Source organism: Odontesthes bonariensis, chromosome 3 (genome assembly GCF_027942865.1).
Source record: "Odontesthes bonariensis isolate fOdoBon6 chromosome 3, fOdoBon6.hap1, whole genome shotgun sequence".
Lineage (NCBI taxonomy): Eukaryota > Metazoa > Chordata > Actinopteri > Atheriniformes > Atherinopsidae > Odontesthes > Odontesthes bonariensis.
Genome location: NC_134508.1, coordinates 27,947,730 through 27,968,156, shown reverse-complemented (window position 1 = coordinate 27,968,156; position 20,427 = coordinate 27,947,730). Strand labels below are relative to the sequence as shown.

Genomic DNA, 20,427 nt, shown 5'->3' with positions numbered 1-20,427 from the left:
TCTCATCTTTTTGTTGTGTGGCGCACTACTGACTCTGTCGCACACCTTCAATGGCGTTTTTTTTATGCTTATTTAACTTGTAGAATTATCGTACCGAACAGCTGTTTGATTTAGTGAATGAATTCGGCAGTACATCACTGTACATCAGCTGTTATTATTTTATGCACAAAACTTAAATGCTTGATAAAAGTATACATGTTCAAAACAAGCCATGTGATGTGTAAATTTAGACTTGTATGTAGGTCTTTGAGTCTAAACACTTAAACACGTCTCACTGTCTTGCATACCTGTTTCTTTTTTTGCATTATTGAATAATGTATAACCTCCTGCTCCATTCTGCACTGCAAGGTTATGTCCTTTTGTTGAGGCGTCGATTGTACGTCATATTTGGCAGTTGAAGGCCATCACACAGACACAGCAGGGAGTCCTGCTGTCGCTGCTGGCTCTTGACGTCAGTTTGGTGTATAAGAGCCCAAAACTAGATTAGCAGTCGAGTCATTATAAGAATGTTCAGATTCAGGACCAATCGGAATGGATGTTTGATCAGATTGCGTTGGGTGGCATAAACCTTTTTAAAAAATCTGATCACCAGGAAAATGTTACCATGTGCACACGCATGTTCTGATTGTTTCTCTGTGAGTGGATGGAATTATGCTCTTTCTCTCCATGTTCCAACCATGTGGGGGGGTCAAGAGAAGCGATGAGGCTCAGAGGAATAGAGACATGGCCGCAGTAACAGTAAACTGGTCATGAAGCTTTCTTTTGTTGGGACGCTAAGAAGAGTTAAGGATTTTTGACCAATTTTGACCAGTTTTTTGACAGTGTTTCATAACTAAATTCCTCCACAATCCTGGTCCGCTTCTGGATTGGGCAACAGAGGAAAACTTAGGTCCACTTTCACTGTCTGCTTGTCAATAGAGAGCAAGAGTTCTAGGTCTATGTCCGATTCAATACAACATTTTTGTATTATAAACTTCTTCTTATCCAACCAAGCATAGCAGAAATTTACAAACTGATGTAGGAGCATCCAGGATCAGCTTCCACACACCGAGGAGATGCTGAACTGTGCATGGTCATAATTAACCCCCCTTTGGTTACATAAGGTACAACCCTAGACGGTAATGTAATATGAAATGGCCTTGCCTGGAAGTAATTCAGTGCCAAGTGAATACTGTAGGTAGAAAGATTAAGGTAAAAGTTGCCAGCATTTATAGCTTACATAAGAGCCAAAAACATTGCTTTAATGCAGATGAGTACCTCTTTTAATACAGCTTTGCTGTATTTTTGGTTTAATAAAGCGTTGCAACCACAAAGCTGCTCTTACTCAACACACAGATTAATCAAAACTTGACATTCTCGGTTGATGAAAAGATTAATTTAACCTAACTTCCTTTAATTCCTGTGTTTTTCCTCATGATCCCATTCTCTTCCTTAGTTCCCATCCCTGACCACAACCCTATTCTCTCCATCTCTCTTTTGAATCCGACCCCATCATCTGTGACTTATGATCAGAGCCTGAACATGTTGAATAACTCCTCTGTGTCTCGAGCACAAGACTACACACCTTAAATTCTTCATTTAGCATGAACTGATAGAAGGAGGATGAATAATGGTGGCTTGGTGTTGAGCAGCGGCAGAGGAAAAAAGAAAATCATTAAATTGATAAATTAGGGGCCTAAATAGAAATGCCTGCTACAAATGGGAATTGATGAACTCTTTGCTTAGCGCGTGGATCCTGGTGACGATTTATGCTCCCCACTGCACTGCTCTCCTGTGCTGCACGGCCTGGCACAGCAAGAGAAGGAGATGGAAAAATGAAATGAAAGGGAAAAGTAGGAGATTGAGAGATAGGAGATTAAAGCTAGAAATCATCCAAGGCAAAATGGGATGAATGAAGAGGAAAAGAAGGGGGTAAAAAGGAGGAAGATGCCTTGGAGGGAATGTTAACCTTTTCAGCTGAGCTTCATAAGAAGAGCGCTTCAGGTTTATTTTCAGAGCTAAAAATAAGGAAGAAGTAGAAGCCACTTCAGTGAAGGAATTGTACTTTGTCATTAGAAAATTCACTGGACAGTAATAAACAGGTTATGTCCAAGTCTCATTCTCAAAGCGGTGAATTGTTCGGGGTTTTAGAAGATGCAGTCGAAGAGTGAATTTGTAAAACATATTCTCGAGTTTCTCGACATCTTCGTTTTTCATTGAGCCAGAAATGACCCGGGTTCCGGTCCAATAGTCTAAAATGGCCTCCTATAATCTTTTACTAAGCTCTTTATCTTAACCTTGTTGGAAATCGTCATGGATTTTTGGAAAGATGGTAGGAGGAATTGTTAAGGATTTACGCTGCAGTGAGAATCTGACCACACTGACGCTTTGCTGGGATGTTGGTCCGCATCATTGAAACTAAAACTGTTCAATAAATATTCTCAGAAAGATGCTCTAGATATTTTGCTGTCTAATGTAAGCTGATCATATTGTTATACAGATTCTATACTGTTTTTATATATTGTATTAGTATATCACTTTGCTGTCAAGCTTTGTGATTCAGAGAGGAAAAAAAAAAAAAAAAAAAAGGAAAAGCACAAAAGTGAAAGATATTGATGTTACAGGATGTTCACCCACACTCTTGTCCTCCACAGTTAGTACAGCTGGATGAAAAGAATCGAGCATCTTTTTGAATATTGTGACCGCAGGGAGTTTTTTGATGGAATTATTGTCTCTCTTTCTTACAGGATGACTCAGTGTTATGCAAAGAGAGATGATAAACGAAGCACTGAAGCTCCTTCCCTGAGAATTCAGAGAATCTGAACAGCTCCTATCATGGCTGCTGCTTAGATACCTGGGGGTCATTTCATTCAGTTAGGAAACTTCCTAAAGAAAAATATTGAAAAAAAAAAAAGACCATTTGACTGGACCCCTGATTTTGAGCATGCTTGCATCAGACAGCAGTACTGCAGTTTGAGGGTTCCCTCGTTGGCTTCTCTTCTCAGATAGCGCCTGCATGGATTTTATAATAATGTAACTTTCCTGTCAGATTAAGCTAAAATAATTTTGCAATACATTACATTACATTACATTACGGTCATTTTGCAGACGCTTTTAACCAAAGCGACTTACAATAAGTGCGTTCAACATCGGTAGGCAAAAGAACTTCAGGTCACAAGAAATCATAAGTGCATTTCCTTCCACTACCAAACAGCTAAGAGCAAAACTAGTGCTAGAGTAAGTGCGATAACCAACCAGCCTCTCACCAACTGCACACCAGTCACAGCGGGGTGGGGATGCAAACCCTGGTTCGGGTAGGGGAAGAAATAAAAGAGGTAGAAAAAGCAGGAATGGGATGCAAACCCTGGTTCGGGTAGGGGATAATGAAAATATAGAGGGTGCCAGTGGTGGAGGAAACAATAAGTGCGTAAGGAACTAGGACGGTGCAGGTGCTGTCCTAAGAGGGCGGATCAGGGAAGTTTTTCTTGAAGAGGTGGGTTTTCAGCCTACGGCGAAAGATGGGCAGCGACTCAGCTGTCCTGATATCAGTCGGGAGATCGTTCCACCATCGGGGTGCCAGAACAGAGAAAAGCCGTGACCGTGTCGATCGTGCGCAGGGACCCCTGAGTGACGGGGCAGCCAGGCGCCTGGTGGCCGCAGAGCGAAGTGGTCGGGCGGGGGTGTAGGGCTTGACCATAGCCTGGAGGTATGAAGGAGCTGTTCCTTCCACTGCCCTGTAGGCCAGCACCAGAGTCTTAAACTGGATGCGAGCAGCTACAGGGAGCCAGTGTAGAGAGCGGAGAAGGGGAGTGGTGTGGGAGAACTTGGGGAGGTTGAACACCAGACGAGCAGCAGCTTTCTGAACCAGCTCCAGAGGTCTGATGGCAGAAGCCGGGGCGCCAGCAAGGAGGGAGTTGCAGTAGTCCAGGCGGGAGATGACAAGAGCCTGGATGAGCACCTGTGCTGCCTTGTCGGTGAGGAAGGGGCGAATCCTCCGGATGTTGTAGAGGAGGAATCGGCAGGAACGGGTCACTGATGCGATGTTTGGCGAGAACGACAGTTCATCGTCCAGGGTCACACCCAGATTCCTCGCGGTTCGGGTTGATGTCACCACAGAGGCATCCATGGTGATGGCCAGGTCTCTGAATGGGCAGCCCTTCCCCGGGAGAAACACCAGCTCAGTCTTGTCCAGGTTGAGCTTAAGGTGGTGCATCGACATCCACCCCGAGATGTCTGCCAGGCACGCAGCAATGTGTGCTTCCACTTGGGTGTCAGAAGGGGGAAAAGACAGAATCAGCTGGGTGTCATCTGCATAGCAGTGGTAGGAAAAGTTATGGGAGTGGATGACAGAACCAAGAGATGATGTGTAGAGGGAGAAAAGAAGAGGACCCAGGACCGAACCTTGGGGAACCCCGGTGGTGAGCCTACGTGGCTTCGACACAGACCCTCTCAGTGTGACCTGGTAGAAGCGATCTGTCAGGTAGGATGAGAACATGGAGAGTGCAGAGCCAGAAACCCCCATTCCCTCCAGGGTAGAGAGAAGGATGTCGTGGTTCACTGTGTCAAATGCTGCAGACAGGTCCAGGAGAATCAGGACAGAGGAGAGAGAGTTAGCTCGAGCAGTTTGGAGTGACTCAGTTACTGCTAGGAGGGCCGTCTCAGTTGAGTGGCCCACCTTGAACCCGGACTGGTAGGGATCCAAGAGGTTGTTCTGGTGGAGGTAAGAGGACAGTTGTTTGAAGACAGCACGTTCAAGAGTGCTCCAATAGCAGCATAAAATTGCAAAAGATGTTTGCTATACGTGCAGTTTAATGGTGTATGCCATAGTTTTGGATTTAAAAAAAAAAAGGATTTTTTTGTTTTTTAATCTGAATGTGAATATTTGCCAACCGAGGACCCATGCTCCCCTAAGGATGTTACCAAAGTTCAGAAGGGGTGCACATGATCTTCACTCCACAGAGGCTGTAAAAAAAAAAGTATTTGCTTATGTATAAAATCAAGGCTACATTTGCTGGATTGTTAAAAGTCTGTAAAAGGATGAAGTACTGCTGTTGCCTGCACTCCATTCACGACTGCATACGAACAGCTGACTAATGTGTTTTTGATTAGAATGGCATACCTCATGGACACATTAACTCTACAATTAGACCCTATAAGTGGTTACAAGTTCCTGGATCAAACCAAATGCTGTGCAGAGACGCTCTTAACATCTGTTTGCACTGTATGTTCATCTTTATGCAATAATTTAATATGTTTTGGGGGGAAATGAAGCCTTGTTTTATCCATGTTGCCACGTCTTCATCGAAGGAGTCATGAGTGTAGCACCTCCACATTTTGTTGAAGGTAAAAGATTTTGGACCCAGACTGTTAAAAGATGCAGTTCCAGCTAAGTCTCCCGTTCAGTACCAGTCAGAGATGGTCTTCAGCGTTGTTCAGCTCAACATGGCCATACTTTTTCATTTATTTAAATACTGTGACCCATTGTTCTGGAAAATGGTGCCATTAAACTTTCGGAGATTAGTCTTGCATGATGTGTGTGTATGTGCATGCTGGCTTGGTGATGGGGAGGCGATGCTTCCAGAAGAAAAAAGGTTGGTGATCACTCTCCTAATGACAATTAAAGGACTCTTTAATGAGGCTACATCAGAAAAGCATTCCTGTTGTCACGTCGAGCAGGATCATTTACATTTTTTGTATTTTCACTCCCATATATTAAAGTATGTCATGATCTGTTTCTGCAGGGTTCCAGAGTTCGTGCGTGAGAAGCGTTTTGGGAACTGGCTAAGAGACGCACGTGACTGGGCGATTTCAAGGAACCGTTACTGGGGCACACCGATCCCCCTCTGGGTCAGCGAAGACTTTGAGGAGGTTAGGAAAGCAATATTACGCATACAAAAGCATACTTTATGTGCTTTAATAGAGTCTTCAACGCTGCTAATGTGTCTTTTTACGCTGTAGAGATCACACAGTCCATCTGTGTCATGACCAAATACCAAGATGCTTAATCTCCTCTGAGGGAGCTGATTGAAGCGTTGGCAGCACACACCTCAAACTGTTTGAAGCACGAAAGGGCTCTGCGGCTCATACTTTTATTTTCCATGAATATTAGCTTTGTGTGAAAAAAAACTTGTACCTTTCCAGAGGGAGATTCGTCTGCTGCATGAGCAAAAAAAATCCAGTTCTTCTCATAAATTTGCAATGTGAAAATGTATCTTTCTGACCTCTTTGACACTCGCATAAATTAGCATATGTGGCCCATTTGTGTGTGTGTGTGTGGAGGCATGTATAGGAGAGATGTTTTAACGTGGCAGAGTGGGGTGATCACAGAGTGTAGCGTGACTCTGTACTCTGTACTGCAGTCAGTCGACTCCCCTCAGGCACCATTATAGAGTGCCCCCATAAACTCAGCACATGAATGATTCATTAATATAAACAGCAAATAAACATGTTTCAAAATGTGGTTGGTTTCCCTTCATGCCAGTTAAGGAAGCTTCAAAGGTGTTCAAGACAAACAACTATTGGGATTTAATGGAAAGAGGATGTGGGGAGCAAGAGCAGGAGAAGGAGGGGACAGAATAACTTAAAGCACCCACAAAATGAGAGATGCAAAGAAAGGGAGGAAAATCGATGAATGAGGGGAAAAAAGAGGCAGACAGCGGAGAAGCGAGCCAAACTGTAATAGTTTGTTTTATTATGGAAATTCATTGCCAAACTGGGCTGACTATGTGAAGTAGACTGAACTGAATAGAGATGTCAGAATTGGGTTATTTGAGCATTTGAAAAATGAAGCGTTGGTCCCCTGGCTGAAAGAGGGACAGCAAGCGACCTGCTTGCTGGAAATAGCATTGTGACTTTTTCCAGAACACTTGCACTCCCTGGTGCCTCCTTCGCAAACCCCTCAGCAGCAACCCAGCCTCTCATTTCCAAAGTTGTAAGCATCTCTGTGTCTGTTTCTCAGTGTGTGTCAGTATCTTCTTCTTTTTGTTGTTCTATTTCTCTCAGTCTGTGGCTTTCTGGGTGTGTTTGCCTTTGCCACTTCTTCTTTTGCATCTCACAGTGGTGTGCAAGAGTGTATCTGGGCCATGTTACCTGGTGCTTTGCTGAAAGTAGAGCAGAGCCTACAGGTTATCTCTCTGAGGAGACCTGATAACACACTTTATCATACTTTGTAAGGTGAAGTTACTCAGGAAGTGTGTTGAAGAGGGCCTACTTTAGCTTCTGATTCTGTCCAAACACAATTAACATTTAATGAGGACTGAAAGCCAGCCTAACAAATTGTTGCCAGGTAATTTTCTGTCAGTGGACAAGTAGTTCTGCTGTAGTTTAAGCAAAACAAAACTTGTTAGGGGGGAGCCTTTACGCTCTGGTTGCTAGGACAACGTAGAGCTTGCCAATACTGCAATGTCTTCATTATCTAATACCTTTAATTTAAAATTAATGCATCTTCATTGCTGCTTATGTGTTCAACTGAACTCTGCAGGAAAGAAAATGGAGGCATTAATCACAAGAATGCAATATGTTCAGCACATAAAAATCCCATCAAATAAATAAACTACTTGAGTTTGTTATAATTGATGTGGAAGCCAGTTGAATTATTAAATTATTGAAGGATGAATAAGTGTCACCTCATTTTCTTGTGATCATTGTTTTGTGCTGTTGTTTACTCAAGTTATACTTTGTGTATTGTTTGTGTGCGTTCATCAGGTGGTGTGTGTCGGGTCGATGGCTGAACTGGAGGAGCTAACCGGAGTTAAAGTAACAGACCTGCATCGGGAAAAGTGAGTCACAGATCAGCCGTCAGGATTTGCAGTCACTCTTCTATAGCTATATATTCACAAACTATATGTGCACAGGGGTTGAAATGTAATGATACGCTTGACATGGTGTCTCTGTTTGTATGTAGGCCAGTTGTTCTTTAATGTAGCACATCTGTCTGAATCAGACAGCGTTGGGTCACGTGTTAACCCTTTGATCCATCATTCGCTACCATCATTATCGCTTCCATCGCACGGACCATCTTTAATCGACAGAGGAATGATGTTGCTCTTGTCGAGCTCCTCTTCGGGATTTGATGCAGGACTGAAAGTGACCTAAATATTTTTTTCACAACCTTCAAGAATAAAAAGAGACATCTTCTTAAGAATAACTTACGAGCTACTGATTGTAGCAGTTCTGTCTGATGTTACACGCGTGTTTGAAATCTTGAGTTGAAAACAGGGACAAATCTAAGAGCTTTACTTTGTAAAGTGTTTTGAAGCATAACTCCTTGAAATTGAATTGCAGCATTGTTGTTTTAGGGAACTCTCTTAATCATCTGATATGCAAATAATGTGGCGATATTACATAATGGAACAATAGCTGATTTAGAATGCTTTTTATAATTATTAGTTTAAGTTGCATAAGCAGCAGAGAATTTAGTTTCCACAACAGCTTAATTAAGCTTAACTTTGTCTTAATAACCCATGCCCATAAGGGGTGCCCCAGTCATTTAGTTTCACTTCCATTCCGTTGTCAGTATCTGTAATAACCTGACTTGTATCTTCCAAGATCCAAACCTCTGCATTGCTAATATAGGATAATTTATTTATTTTTTATTTTTGGCTGTCAATGCGTGTGTCTGAGCACCCAGTTTAAAGAGGACAAGTCACACCGGAAAGTAGCACAACAAAGTTAATCAATGAGTCTTTACTTAAATAGGTGGTGCTCTGAGCATCGTAGAAAAATGATCATATTGACTTGTGGTGGAACTGTTGTAGCTGTATCGAAATGGCACAAATGTAGCCATAATTCAATGACTGATTTTACATGAAAGACTAAAATGAATCCATCCATATCATGATGATTTCTTTGTCGGATTCTGTGGGGCGTTCAGAGTACATTTGATCTGTATAAACAGCATGCAAGAAAACGGGACCACGAGTTATTACTAAACATTTATGGATCACTTCTGATCGGCAGACTGCCGGCCACACTATAAAATGTCTGCTACTAAAAGTAATGGCCCTTCCTGCATTGTAAAACATTTCAAATCTGTAAAAATGCCACATTAATCTTAAAAAAAAAAAAAAAAAAAGTACTCAACATTTCTCTTCTTTTTGGAAAACTTCCACCTAAGCACTTTCTCTTTCTTTAATTGGTCCAAAAGGAGAGCTCTTAGGAGAAGCAGATTGGATTATTTTCCCATAAAGAAAGTTAATCTACTGAATGAGCTCTGAAGTTTTAATTTGATAGTTTTTTTTTTTTAAATAACACCAAAGGGGATCGTACCATACATGAGTTTTTGATTATTTTGCACCACCTGACAATTCCCGAAGGAACAGATTATTTTTCAGAGTGAGTCGATATGCTGAGTTCAAAATTCTCACCACAACATGTTGCAGTGTTTTTTCTTTTTTTCTCACCTCATTTTCTGCAGCAACACATATAAATGGATGCCCATGAGTGTCTCGTGTACAATGTTTAAGAAGTTCCCACATGATACTTACAAACCCTACAAAGAAGCAGTAGCCAAACTGTCACTGTTATTCCATCAGTCTCACCAAAGGAGACTTTCGTTTTTCCTCACTCCCTCTGTCTGTCTGCCCTTTCTCTGCCCAGCATTGACAACCTGACGATACCATCGCGGTGTGGTAAGGGTGTGCTGCGGAGGGTCACGGAAGTGTTTGACTGCTGGTTCGAGAGTGGCAGTATGCCTTACGCCCAGGCTCATTACCCGTTCGAAAACAAGAAGGAGTTTGAGGACACCTTCCCAGCAGACTTCATCGCTGAAGGCATTGACCAGACCAGAGGATGGTAAACTGTGGATGAATGAGTGGATGAAGAAGGGTTGAACGGAGGGATATGCGGAAAAAAAACTGACCAGTGAGAAGTAGAAAACGGAGCCTGATAATGATGAGAGAGGGACGTGAATGGACGGGCGGAGAGACGACTGTAAATGAACAGTTTCAGTCCTGTAGTTATCCAGATGTCGTCATCTGTGTTTTTTGTGTCTCATTGTAGGTTCTACACCCTATTGGTCCTCTCCACGGCTCTGTTTGGAAAACCACCCTTCAAGAACGTCATTGTTAACGGACTCGTGCTCGCCGGGTCAGTCTGCTAAATTTAAAAAAAAAAAAAGAAAAAAAAAGGATAAAATGTTTTTTTTTTTTTCTGTCCCATCCTATGAAAGCATAAATAACAATAGTGTTAGTCTTCTCTTCACATGTCTGCGACTCAGAGGCCCAAACCTGCTAATTTCTTCTGAATATCAAAATAGTTGTAAAAACGGTGGCAAATCTTTTATGTAGAATTTATGACTGCAAGATGGTGCATGTGGGAATAGATTTGAGATGGGTTTGCCTGCTTCATTAAATAAACTCCTAGTTTTTACCAGAAAAATGTCAAACTTTGAAAAATATTTTCAACTACGCTCCAGTAATTCTGTAAGTACTGTACTTATTACTCATGCAAACTATGAAGTGGTTGCATTGATGAAGTATTCAAAGAGTGAGAAACACCATCAGTTCATGTTTAAACGGTTTATCTGCATCCGTACTCAACTGATATCTTAGAACTTAAAAATCAGCCATGTTTAATTCAAAAAACATGTTGTACGTGTTTGGTTGTGACTCCTCTTTCCTTTCCCTTCTTATTCTCGCAATAACCATGCAGTTTATTTATCTCGGTAAATTAAGAGTGTTGAGAGTATTTCTCAAGAATGCTTATTATTATTATTATTATTATCATTATTCTAAAAGTTGAAGTTTTCTGGTCATAGAGAAATTCCCTCGTTTCTCCTCCTTTACCCACCTGCCCGTTTTTTCCCCTCAATTATTCGGCTTTTACTCATGATAACTCTTTAATGTGTGCTGCAACATTTAGCCGTCAGAGCTGCTCTACAACAAGGCTGCTTGTTCTCAGCCCTGGGGTCTAACTGTAGTGCTGAGCTCACAGGCCTGCTGACCTGGAAGGACTTGGCTAATTTGAATACCAAGTGCGTGGTTTCCCAACATGCTGCATTGTGCATGCATGCGTGTTTATGTGCGCTAATGCCCTTGCTTGTCTTATACCCGCAGCGATGGACAGAAGATGAGCAAGCGTAAGAAGAACTACCCGGATCCAGGACTGATAGTGCAGAACTATGGCGCTGATGCCCTCAGGTCAGCTCTCTACATGTGACAGTGTGTTGGTTTTTTCGGTGAAGTGTGTTTTCTCGTGTCGGTTGCTTGGTTGTGTGCTACCTCATATCATTAGCAAACATGGCTTTAAAAGGTTTGAGTCGTCTTCCGCACTTAACGTGGAACTTTCCCTTTTTCCACATAGTTTGCACACACTCATGCACGCTGTACAAACACTTGTCCTTCTTAGTGCATTATCTCTTTTGCCCTGAGCAGTAAGAGTTTCTATGGCCATATGGCCCAATGAATAAACCACTATTTGCACCATATGCTCACATATACACTCAGTAGGTTGCTTAGATAAAGAGGAGGCGGCAACAGTTATTTTATTTTTTATTTATTTGTTTTTTTCCCTTCTCACCTCATATATTTTTACTACATACACATAATGGTAGGATGAGCAGCACGCAAAAGTGTGTCAGTGAGGAGTGACCAAGTGTCGGACCAAAGTGCTCACTGTAAGGCTTTTTGTGAATCACTGTGTATTTTCTCCTTGGCTCATTTTAAGGTCCCACAATGTATCTCGTCTGTTCAGGCTTTTCATCTTGAGTGTTTCTCAGAGTTGCTGCTATTAAGATCAGTCATGGCCTATTGCAAAAAGTTGCATCATTTCAGCTTCTAGCTTCCAGACTCGAACCAGAAACGACACCTTTACCAACCAGTCAAGTTGGAGTTTACGTCTTTGTTTCTATTTTGGCCAGAAATAGCAGTTCCTTCATCCAAGTCAAGGGTCAAAGGACCCTAATTTTTCTGTGTTTGCGCCTCCTCTTCCTCCTCTGCCGCCCTGCTTGTGGCAGAAAAATCAATCTCAGCTCATCCTGAAGGATGTCTCAATTCCTAAAATGCACCTGGAGGTTGGAGGAGAGAGGATAGTAGATGATGCTTTAAATATGGGCATCGATCCAAAGAAGCTACACACTCTAAAAAGTGGAAACTTCACACTGATTTTAAACGGCGGCACAACAGAAGATCCATACAATCACCACGGTCTTAAAATGTGAAGATCAGTGACATCAATTCAGTAGCAAATGCGACTGAATTTTTTAGATGTTGGCTGCCTTTTGCTTCGTTCTCTGGCAAGATGATCCCACACTGCTTAACTAATGCTGAGGTCTGGGCTCAGGGGAGGATTCATCACTCACTGTCACTCCACCTTTTGTTACTGATTTTCAGTCCGCTTCTTCTGTCATTTTGCATACTTCAGCATTTCTTTCCCTGTTTCCTTTCCTTATGGATAGCTTCTTGACAGCCACCCTTCCATGGAGACCGTTTCCGATGAGGCTTGAGAAATGGTCCCCATGAAATGGCCTGACACTTCTTTCCATTTTCCTGAAAGACACACTGAAACACTTTGCTGAGATATTTCACAATTCTGACCAGTAACTCTTTGGACGTCACTTTCTTGCTGCAATTACATTATTTCATGCGTGTCAGTCTGTGGTATCTTTGGTATTTTAGTACGTGCAACTAAAGAAATGGGAACAATGTTGAGTTGGGTGTCTTTTTTGTTAATGATTCTCAACATTAAGTGGATTAACTATGCAAAACCACATTGCACATTGAAAATGATCAGGTTAAAGGTCTGGACTGAGGCCCCATCCACACGTAGCCGGGTATCTGCTAAAACGAATATATTTTTCTACGTTTGGACCTGTCATCCACATGAAAACGCATAAAAACGCATCGTAAACGAATGTTTTTAAAAACTCCGGGCAAAGTGAAGATTTTTGAAAACTCCGTTTATGCAGCTGCGTGTAGACAGAGACAACCGGAGTTTTGCGTTTTCGAACGTCACAATATGCGCCAAAACAACAACAAATCTGCTTTAAAGTCTAAAGTGCGACCTTTGCTAACTGAAGAAGCATGGATGCCTTGAGAACTGTGGTGGTTATTATTGTGCAGGCGCTGTTTACTGCCTTGATTTTACACGCCCAAGTCGTACTCCCAGAGGAATGGCGTGACAATTTTGCATGTCCCGGTCCTCAGTCCTGTCGCTGTCGGAATTATTACGTCCTCATATCGAGGGGCAGTCCACTGTCATGCGATCACCTGTCAGTGTGCTCAAAAAAGCTGCGTGCACACTTTATTATTTAGCTGACGAGGGCAGATTGCGCAAAACAGCAAATGCATTTGGGTTGTCAAGACAGGTGAAAACGCAGATGTTCGGTTATGTGTGGAAGGTGTTTTTTTTCGAAAACGAGGTAATGTGGATACAAATTATTTTATAAACGGAGGGGGGGAAATATTCGGTTTTAAAAATAGCCGGCTACGTGTGTACATAGCCTGACAATTGGCAAAGAGCAGCCACTGTCTAAAGAAAACTTCAGAAAATACAGGGAACTTTTGCTCAAGAACACTTTTAAGTATCACAAGAAAGTCTGGCTCCTTTGAAGGAAAATATGATGAAGTGAGGGGTGACTCAAGACTTTTGCTCCGCACTGCAGCCCACCACATCCCTTACATCAGCTTTGGCTTCAAGCAGTTGTATATGGGCACGTTAATGAACTTTGTCTCATCGTGTGCATACCTAATTTGTAATGAAACAAGATGTCTTAACAAAGCAGTTGTAAAGTTAGAACTTGCCTTTTACTTTATGTTGTCATGTAAAAACGATGTTGTCATACCGAAGATAACTGTTCTATTTTAGTTATTACAGCACAAATTCTAGAAGTCGGAACATTTTTTCTCAAGTGCGACAGGATGTTGCCAGTCTTGAATCCTCATGTGGAGAGGTGAAAGTCTTACTGCTGTGTTTTGACCAATCTGGCCACTTTTGTGTTATACATCCCTGTGTCTCTTTAAGCTGAAAGCATTTGCTTTTTTTGTCTCACCTACAGACTCAGCTAACAACGCTCATGCATACCTTTTTGCACATTTAAGTCTTTGTCTCTGAAACGTCCTTTAATGTCTGCACACTGTATAAATCCCACTTTCATGGTCAGCCCAGACCCACACACTGAAATGACTCCTTCAATCTCTTTCTATAGGCTGTATCTCATCAACTCACCTGTGGTGCGAGCTGAGAACCTGCGATTCAAAGAGGAGGGTGTGCGAGATGTGTTGAAGGATGTCTTCCTGCCGTGGTATAACGCCTATCGCTTCTTGGTGCAGAACGTACAGAGGTTACAGAAGGTACAAGAGCCGCTTTCCTCCTTCAACTATTCCTGCTCTGAAAAGCAAAGTACAACTTGATAATGACAGATGGCAATTTATATCGGCTAATAAATTCTTTATTTGTACAAAAAAAACCCTCTTAGTTATATGAATTTATGCTGTAATGGGAGCAGTAATAATGTCACCTAATGTCCTCATGTGGATGTGTAACTGATGGTGTTGCAGTCCGATTGTGGGGGGAAAAAAACTAATTTTATAAATATATATATGTAAAATTAGTTATTAATATAGGTATTACATCCTGCCCTTTTCATAATTGGACCAAATAGATTATTTTTTCTTTCTAACCTTGGATAAAATCTTATCAGGAGCCAAGTTTGCATCCCAAATAAACACTTTTTTTTCCCAAAAAGAATTGCCAAATGGAATGACTATTAAATGTGCATTCCCATCCACAACTATTAATAGAAACTTGGCAAATGATGATTTGCCAAGTTCATGATCCCAATTTTGACATTCTAATGCGTTTATACAATCTTTGATAAAGACATTATGAAGGGACGGGGGTCATCAAATGAGATGAGTACAACAAATGTCCCGTTGACACCCAACACGTGGCTGTAAAATGGCTAAATAATGTTTATAGATTCTTAAATTTCAGGTATTTGACGTCAAAAAAGAGAATCAAATTGATAATTGGAGATGCAGTTGCCTACTTATTAAGTATGTATTTATGCATGTACGACAGCTCTAACACTTCTACCTGTAGGTGGTGCAGATATCAAAATTGCAGCAACTGTGTTTCATGCCTGTGGTTGGCACACATCAAACGTTTGTGCTTTTGTTCAACTTTTTTTTTTTTTAATGCATTTGTATGGAATTCTTAGGAGGATGAGATTCAGTTCCTGTACAATGAAAACACCATGAAGCAGAGTGACAACATCATGGACAAGTGGATTCAGTCCTTCACGCAGTCCCTCATCCTGTTCTTTAAGGCTGAGATGGATGGTGAGACGGGCACTTTTTCTCTTCACCCTGGCCTGCAGGAATTATCTGAGGAACCATCTTAACCTTAACATCGTAACATCTTAACCTCCCCCATTGAGGGATAAATAAAGTATTTTTCTATTCTATTCTACTTTACCTTAACCATGATATTAAGTCAAATCTTCACCCAGTAAAAGTAGACATGAGTTAAGTCATGACTTTCACATCTTTAAGGGAGATGTTTTGTGGCCTTTTTTCACAAGTTGACGAGAAGTCTAGTTGGGTTTGGAAAAGGTTGGTCAACCCCGACTTCTGCATATTAAGGCATGTAGAAGGGTAGCTTGCCATGTACATGTAAAATCTTTCATTTTTTGTTTATTCTTGATTAAGTAGAACTTTGGAGTGCTGGTAGAGCATTATTAGCTCATTTCTTTCTTAAGTTAGTACACTGTACTTCTGTACAACAGTACTTCTGATAGGAGTACCGTTAACCCCCTCCTCATTCCCGAGGTAGAACGAATGCAGCATCATCTGAAGTTGGGTCAAGATAAAAATGGAGAGACTGGATATTTGTGCTCTGAGCTGGGAGTGTGATGTCTCATTACCCTACAAATCAGAGCGACTCACTGAAAGACGCACTAGGCGGCCCCAAAAGAAAGTGACAGAGTCGTGTTTCTTCCAATTTTTAAGTTGATAGACTCTTTAGAACCCCAAATATGTGCTCTCAAGCGCATAACGATACATATTATACTGTATGTTCCCTTTCAAAGTTTTCGACACTCCAACCCTTGCGTGCAGTTTCTCTTTCCGTTGTAATTAAACAGACAGTTGATTCTTGTTGCAGCTTACCGCTTGTACACCGTCGTGCCTCGCCTGGTCAAGTTTGTGGACATGCTCACCAACTGGTACGTCAGGACCAACAGGCGCCGCCTGAAGGTGAGAGCGCTGCTCTACATTTGTGCTTACAAAGCCCAGAGAGATCTATCAAGTATTTTGTAGCTAATCAATCAAAAATATCACAGCAGGCGAAAAGCTTATTGTGCATTAAACACATACAGTAAATAATCCATTTGGTCGGTGGGAAAAGTGAATATAAACTTCTCTGAAGTGACTTTATCATGCCCTTCACTTTTACAGCAATGAAATTGTGGCCCTCTCTGTGAGCATTTGGTTGACTTTGACTGGGGGGTGCTTTTGCTGATATCTGTGACAGCATCTCTATATTTTTACCTCCCCAAGGGAAAAGGACTTATTGATGTGAGTGTGTATGTGAACTTTACAGGGAGAAAGTGGCACCGAGGACTGCAAGTGGGCGCTGGAAACCCTCTTCAGTGTTCTGTTCTCCATGTGCAGGCTAATGGTGAGTCATTTGGTTTTCAGTGTGTAACCGTGTGAGATGGAGAGAGAAAAGCAGTTGGATGCTGCAAATATCATGCGGTGAGGTTTTGCTTTTGTGTGTGCAAGAAATGAAGACACAATGCTGGTATGGAAGAGGTGCGCTTGTGTGATGATGAATAATACATGAGCAGTAGGAGTTTTTATTTATAACACATTGAAGATGTTTGCATGTGAGGCATGAAGCACGCTAAGAGGCAGTTAGCCTCACTCAGATCAATACGGATCCGCTGTGAGCGATACAAATTAATTAGCCGTGGTAGAAATGAAGGAGAATTACATCAGAGGAAACCTCACAATGGCACAATTCTGTTTGAACTTTTGCACCAATTGATAGAAAAAAGCCAGAGAATAAACAAGCCTCAGACTTTGGGACCTTTTATGTCAGAAAATGTAAATTAACCACAGTGGAGATAATCTAATAGTCTCTTTGCTTTCCTTCTCTTACGTCTGCCTGCTTTTTCCCCTCGTTCTCCCCAGGCTCCCTTCACACCCTTCATTACAGAAATGATGTATCAAAATCTGCGGCACCTCATTGACCCTGCCTCTGTTGAAGAGAAAGACACCAACAGCATCCACTATCTCATGCTGCCTCAAGTCAGGTTGGAAAAATCCATTCAAGAAATATTTAGCGTTGAAGGAGTTGTCACAAGTTTATCATCTGCACTTTTTTACAAAAGATCGCTCCCTTCTGCTGAGAACTCGTTTGTAATTTGTTCTAATTGCTTTCACCAGCACCGCACCAGGATTTTTTTAAATAAGAAATGTTTGGCATCAAAGGAAAATCGCTTATGATCAACCAGTATTTTTACAAATATATTTTTTCAAACCAAGTCTATGATATATGTTTGCATTGTAGATGTTAACATTCACCAAATATTCAGAGTTAATACCAAGATGTGTAGATTTTTGTCAGATCAGGAAAAAAAAAATCGTCTCATTATATTTCATTAAGCAGACATGGACCAATTATGCTTACTCTATGCACAGTGAAAGAACCAAAGAAACACATGGAAGCTGAAAGAAACACAGACATCCACCCCAAATAAGGCAGCAGTTGCTGGCCCAAAAATGTCGATTGACTGGGGGGGGATTGACCTTTTTTTTTTGTTTTGTTTTTTTTTTACTTGCAGGTGAAAAAAAAGCTGCAACCAACTGTTGTAGAAAAGCTGTTGTGTCATGAGTACTTTTTGGATTCCTGTGTCAAACTGAGGAGAAAGTGATTGTTAATTTAATTCTTCACGTTGCCAGAAACACAACACCAAATGAAGTCTAAAGATTTTGTATCTGTTGCATGTTTAAATAATAATAGACGCTTGCTGTCACGTAACCCTTAGAAGACGATGATCTTATCTCAGCTTGTTTTTGCAATCCCCATGTGTCCAAACATTCATTTATTAGCTTCAGATTTATAACAATCACTGTCTGTCTTGCTTAATCCGTCTCATCCCTCACACATGTTAGAGTAGCAGCCCCAGATCTATTCACGTCTCGTTCCTAGAGTCCCCCTTCTTTCCGAAACTTGTTTTCAACCAAGTGAATTTAACAAAAGTCATAGGGTTTAAATGGCTGCTCTTAACACACAGCACTGTGCAGCAAGCACAGCATCCCCCAGCCCCTTTTCTCAAAGGATATCCACTGCTTGTTTGGAGCCTAATCAGGTTCAGCCAGAGTGCTTGGCCTTACTTTTCTCTATGGTGCACTCTGAACTCCCCAGAGTGGAAGCTTTTGAAGCTCAAGAGGCCACAGTAATTTGTTGATGACTGTGAGACTTTACAGTTGATTTTTTTTTTCTTTAAGGAAATTATCAGATTTTAATTTCTATAATTATTGGAAGTGTCTGTTTATAGGATTGTTTTCCTGAGAAATACTTTGACAGAATTGTACTGACGCTGTCTTGATTGTCTGCCCAGCAGAATGGATACTGCTGATGAAATATCATTTCATTTCATTCCCTTCACTTCATTTACTTTAGTGAAATGTGTGCCTTGGCAGCTGATCAGTTTTGAAATGCCTGGGAGGAATTTCTAATTGCCCAAACTTAATTGCATCATCTTTAACTATTTAAAAAAAAAAAAAAAAAACCTTCTGACATGATTAAGCATCCATTTGATTATGCATAAGGAAAATAGTTTGGGTAATGGTTCATATTATCTCTGCTGTCACGACAGCAGCCCCGAGTGCTGCAGCTTTATAAGCTGCTCGCCCTTCCTGCTGTTGGATGGGACTACTTCACCCTCCTCCCGAAGGTCAGCCACCAATCAGCCGGTGGGCACTGCTGCTCCTCAAACGCCTCATTAAATGATTGGCTGTCACTGGTGTCTCTGCCCTCTCGTTTTACTCCAGAGTAGTGCACATACTTTGAGGAGCACACTGTACAAATACATAAATGAGCAATGTGGTTAGACACACTTTCAGTCTATCAGCTTGCAGACAATTAGGGGTAATATTGCTATTATTTTTAATTACCAGTGGCTGTTCAGCTTTAATTTGAATTCAGAGGTCTCAGTGTACCTTATTAGTAGATGTTCCTGTAATAAACTGAGTGAGACTGATATTTTCTAAAGGTTGTCTGTATTTTCATGGAGTACAATCCACGCTTTATCTTTGCTCCTTAATAGGTGACTGGTCTTAATTTATGATTCTCAATTAGTTTGAAAGTGAGAATTACTGTCCCTGAAGTTTTCAGGAATACAATCTAATTACCCGCAGAAAATGTGTTGCTCCTATTAAAAAGTAAAAGATTGAGGTCACACGACGTAAATGAACGAACCCAGTCACATTTGAACTTGAAAAGCTTTACAACTATTTGTTGTTGTTTAAATGCATAACCACTCTCTCCTCATCAGATCTATGACGTGGTGGCTGTGGTAATGCGACTAATTAATAGGCCGATGCTCAGAATTTCTTGCCTTGTGCCTCTGTTTTGTAGGGAGAATTTGATTGACAAGCGCATTGAGAGCGCTGTCTCTCAAATGCAGTCTGTGATTGAGCTGGGCAGAGTGATTCGAGACAGGAAGACCCTACCCGTCAAGGTATATCACCATCCACTTATATTTTACACAGCACTATGTGAGATGCACGACTGTAGTGGAAAACAGCCGTAGTTCATTGTTCACTTACTGTCCAGGGCTCTTTGAACAACAATGTACATTGTTTGTCTGTGGAATCGACCATTGTCGTCTTTATTTGTGTGTGATTGTGATTTCCACTAACTGTGGAAATGGTGTTCTTCAGGCACAAAATGATGAACCCAATTGTGGAAGGACCTTTCTGTACAAAATGAATTGAACAAAACACAGTCGGACACAATCCAACATCAGATTTCCTGATATATTTAAATATGTTTTCAGTTAGTTGGTTCAAACAAAACTACTGGAGCATAATTTGGACCAGGTCTGGCTCAAGGCTCCTTTCCGTAGATTAACAAAAGTCACAACATCTTCCCTGAAATACTCCAGAACGTCAGAGTCAAAATGTATTTATCTTTAAGTTTATTTTTGCAAGTCACTGTTCCAGAGTTCAATATTAACCATCCTGCTTAACATGTGAAAACATGCAATTACTAATTGAAATTTTACATCAATTTGGTTTTATGTTATCAATCTGAGTTTGATGGGGTGCACCATTACAGCTTTGTGGTTTTGTTTCAGTACCCATTGAAGGAGGTGGTAGTTATTCACCAGGACCCAGAGGCCCTGAAAGACATCCAGTCACTGCAGAAATACATCCTGGAAGTAAGTAAACTCTGTAGGAGTGTCAGTTGGCAGGAGATGTGTTTTTTTTTTTTCCCCTA

At 41.3% G+C, this 20,427-nt stretch overlaps 1 protein-coding gene across 1 annotated transcript in view; it reads left to right on the top strand.

The window, feature by feature from the left end:
* Window positions 1-20,427, top strand: part of iars1 (isoleucyl-tRNA synthetase 1) — a 57,286-nt gene that overhangs the window by 19,920 nt on the left and 16,939 nt on the right. Inside the window, exons 14-25 of the mRNA XM_075461398.1 lie at window positions 5,721-5,847; window positions 7,684-7,757; window positions 9,577-9,771; window positions 9,979-10,065; window positions 11,034-11,117; window positions 14,123-14,267; window positions 15,137-15,257; window positions 16,081-16,172; window positions 16,519-16,596; window positions 17,112-17,233; window positions 19,564-19,666; window positions 20,285-20,368. Of these exons, the coding sequence (XP_075317513.1) occupies window positions 5,721-5,847; window positions 7,684-7,757; window positions 9,577-9,771; window positions 9,979-10,065; window positions 11,034-11,117; window positions 14,123-14,267; window positions 15,137-15,257; window positions 16,081-16,172; window positions 16,519-16,596; window positions 17,112-17,233; window positions 19,564-19,666; window positions 20,285-20,368 (1,312 nt within the window). The remainder of the gene's footprint in view (window positions 1-5,720; window positions 5,848-7,683; window positions 7,758-9,576; window positions 9,772-9,978; window positions 10,066-11,033; window positions 11,118-14,122; window positions 14,268-15,136; window positions 15,258-16,080; window positions 16,173-16,518; window positions 16,597-17,111; window positions 17,234-19,563; window positions 19,667-20,284; window positions 20,369-20,427) is intronic.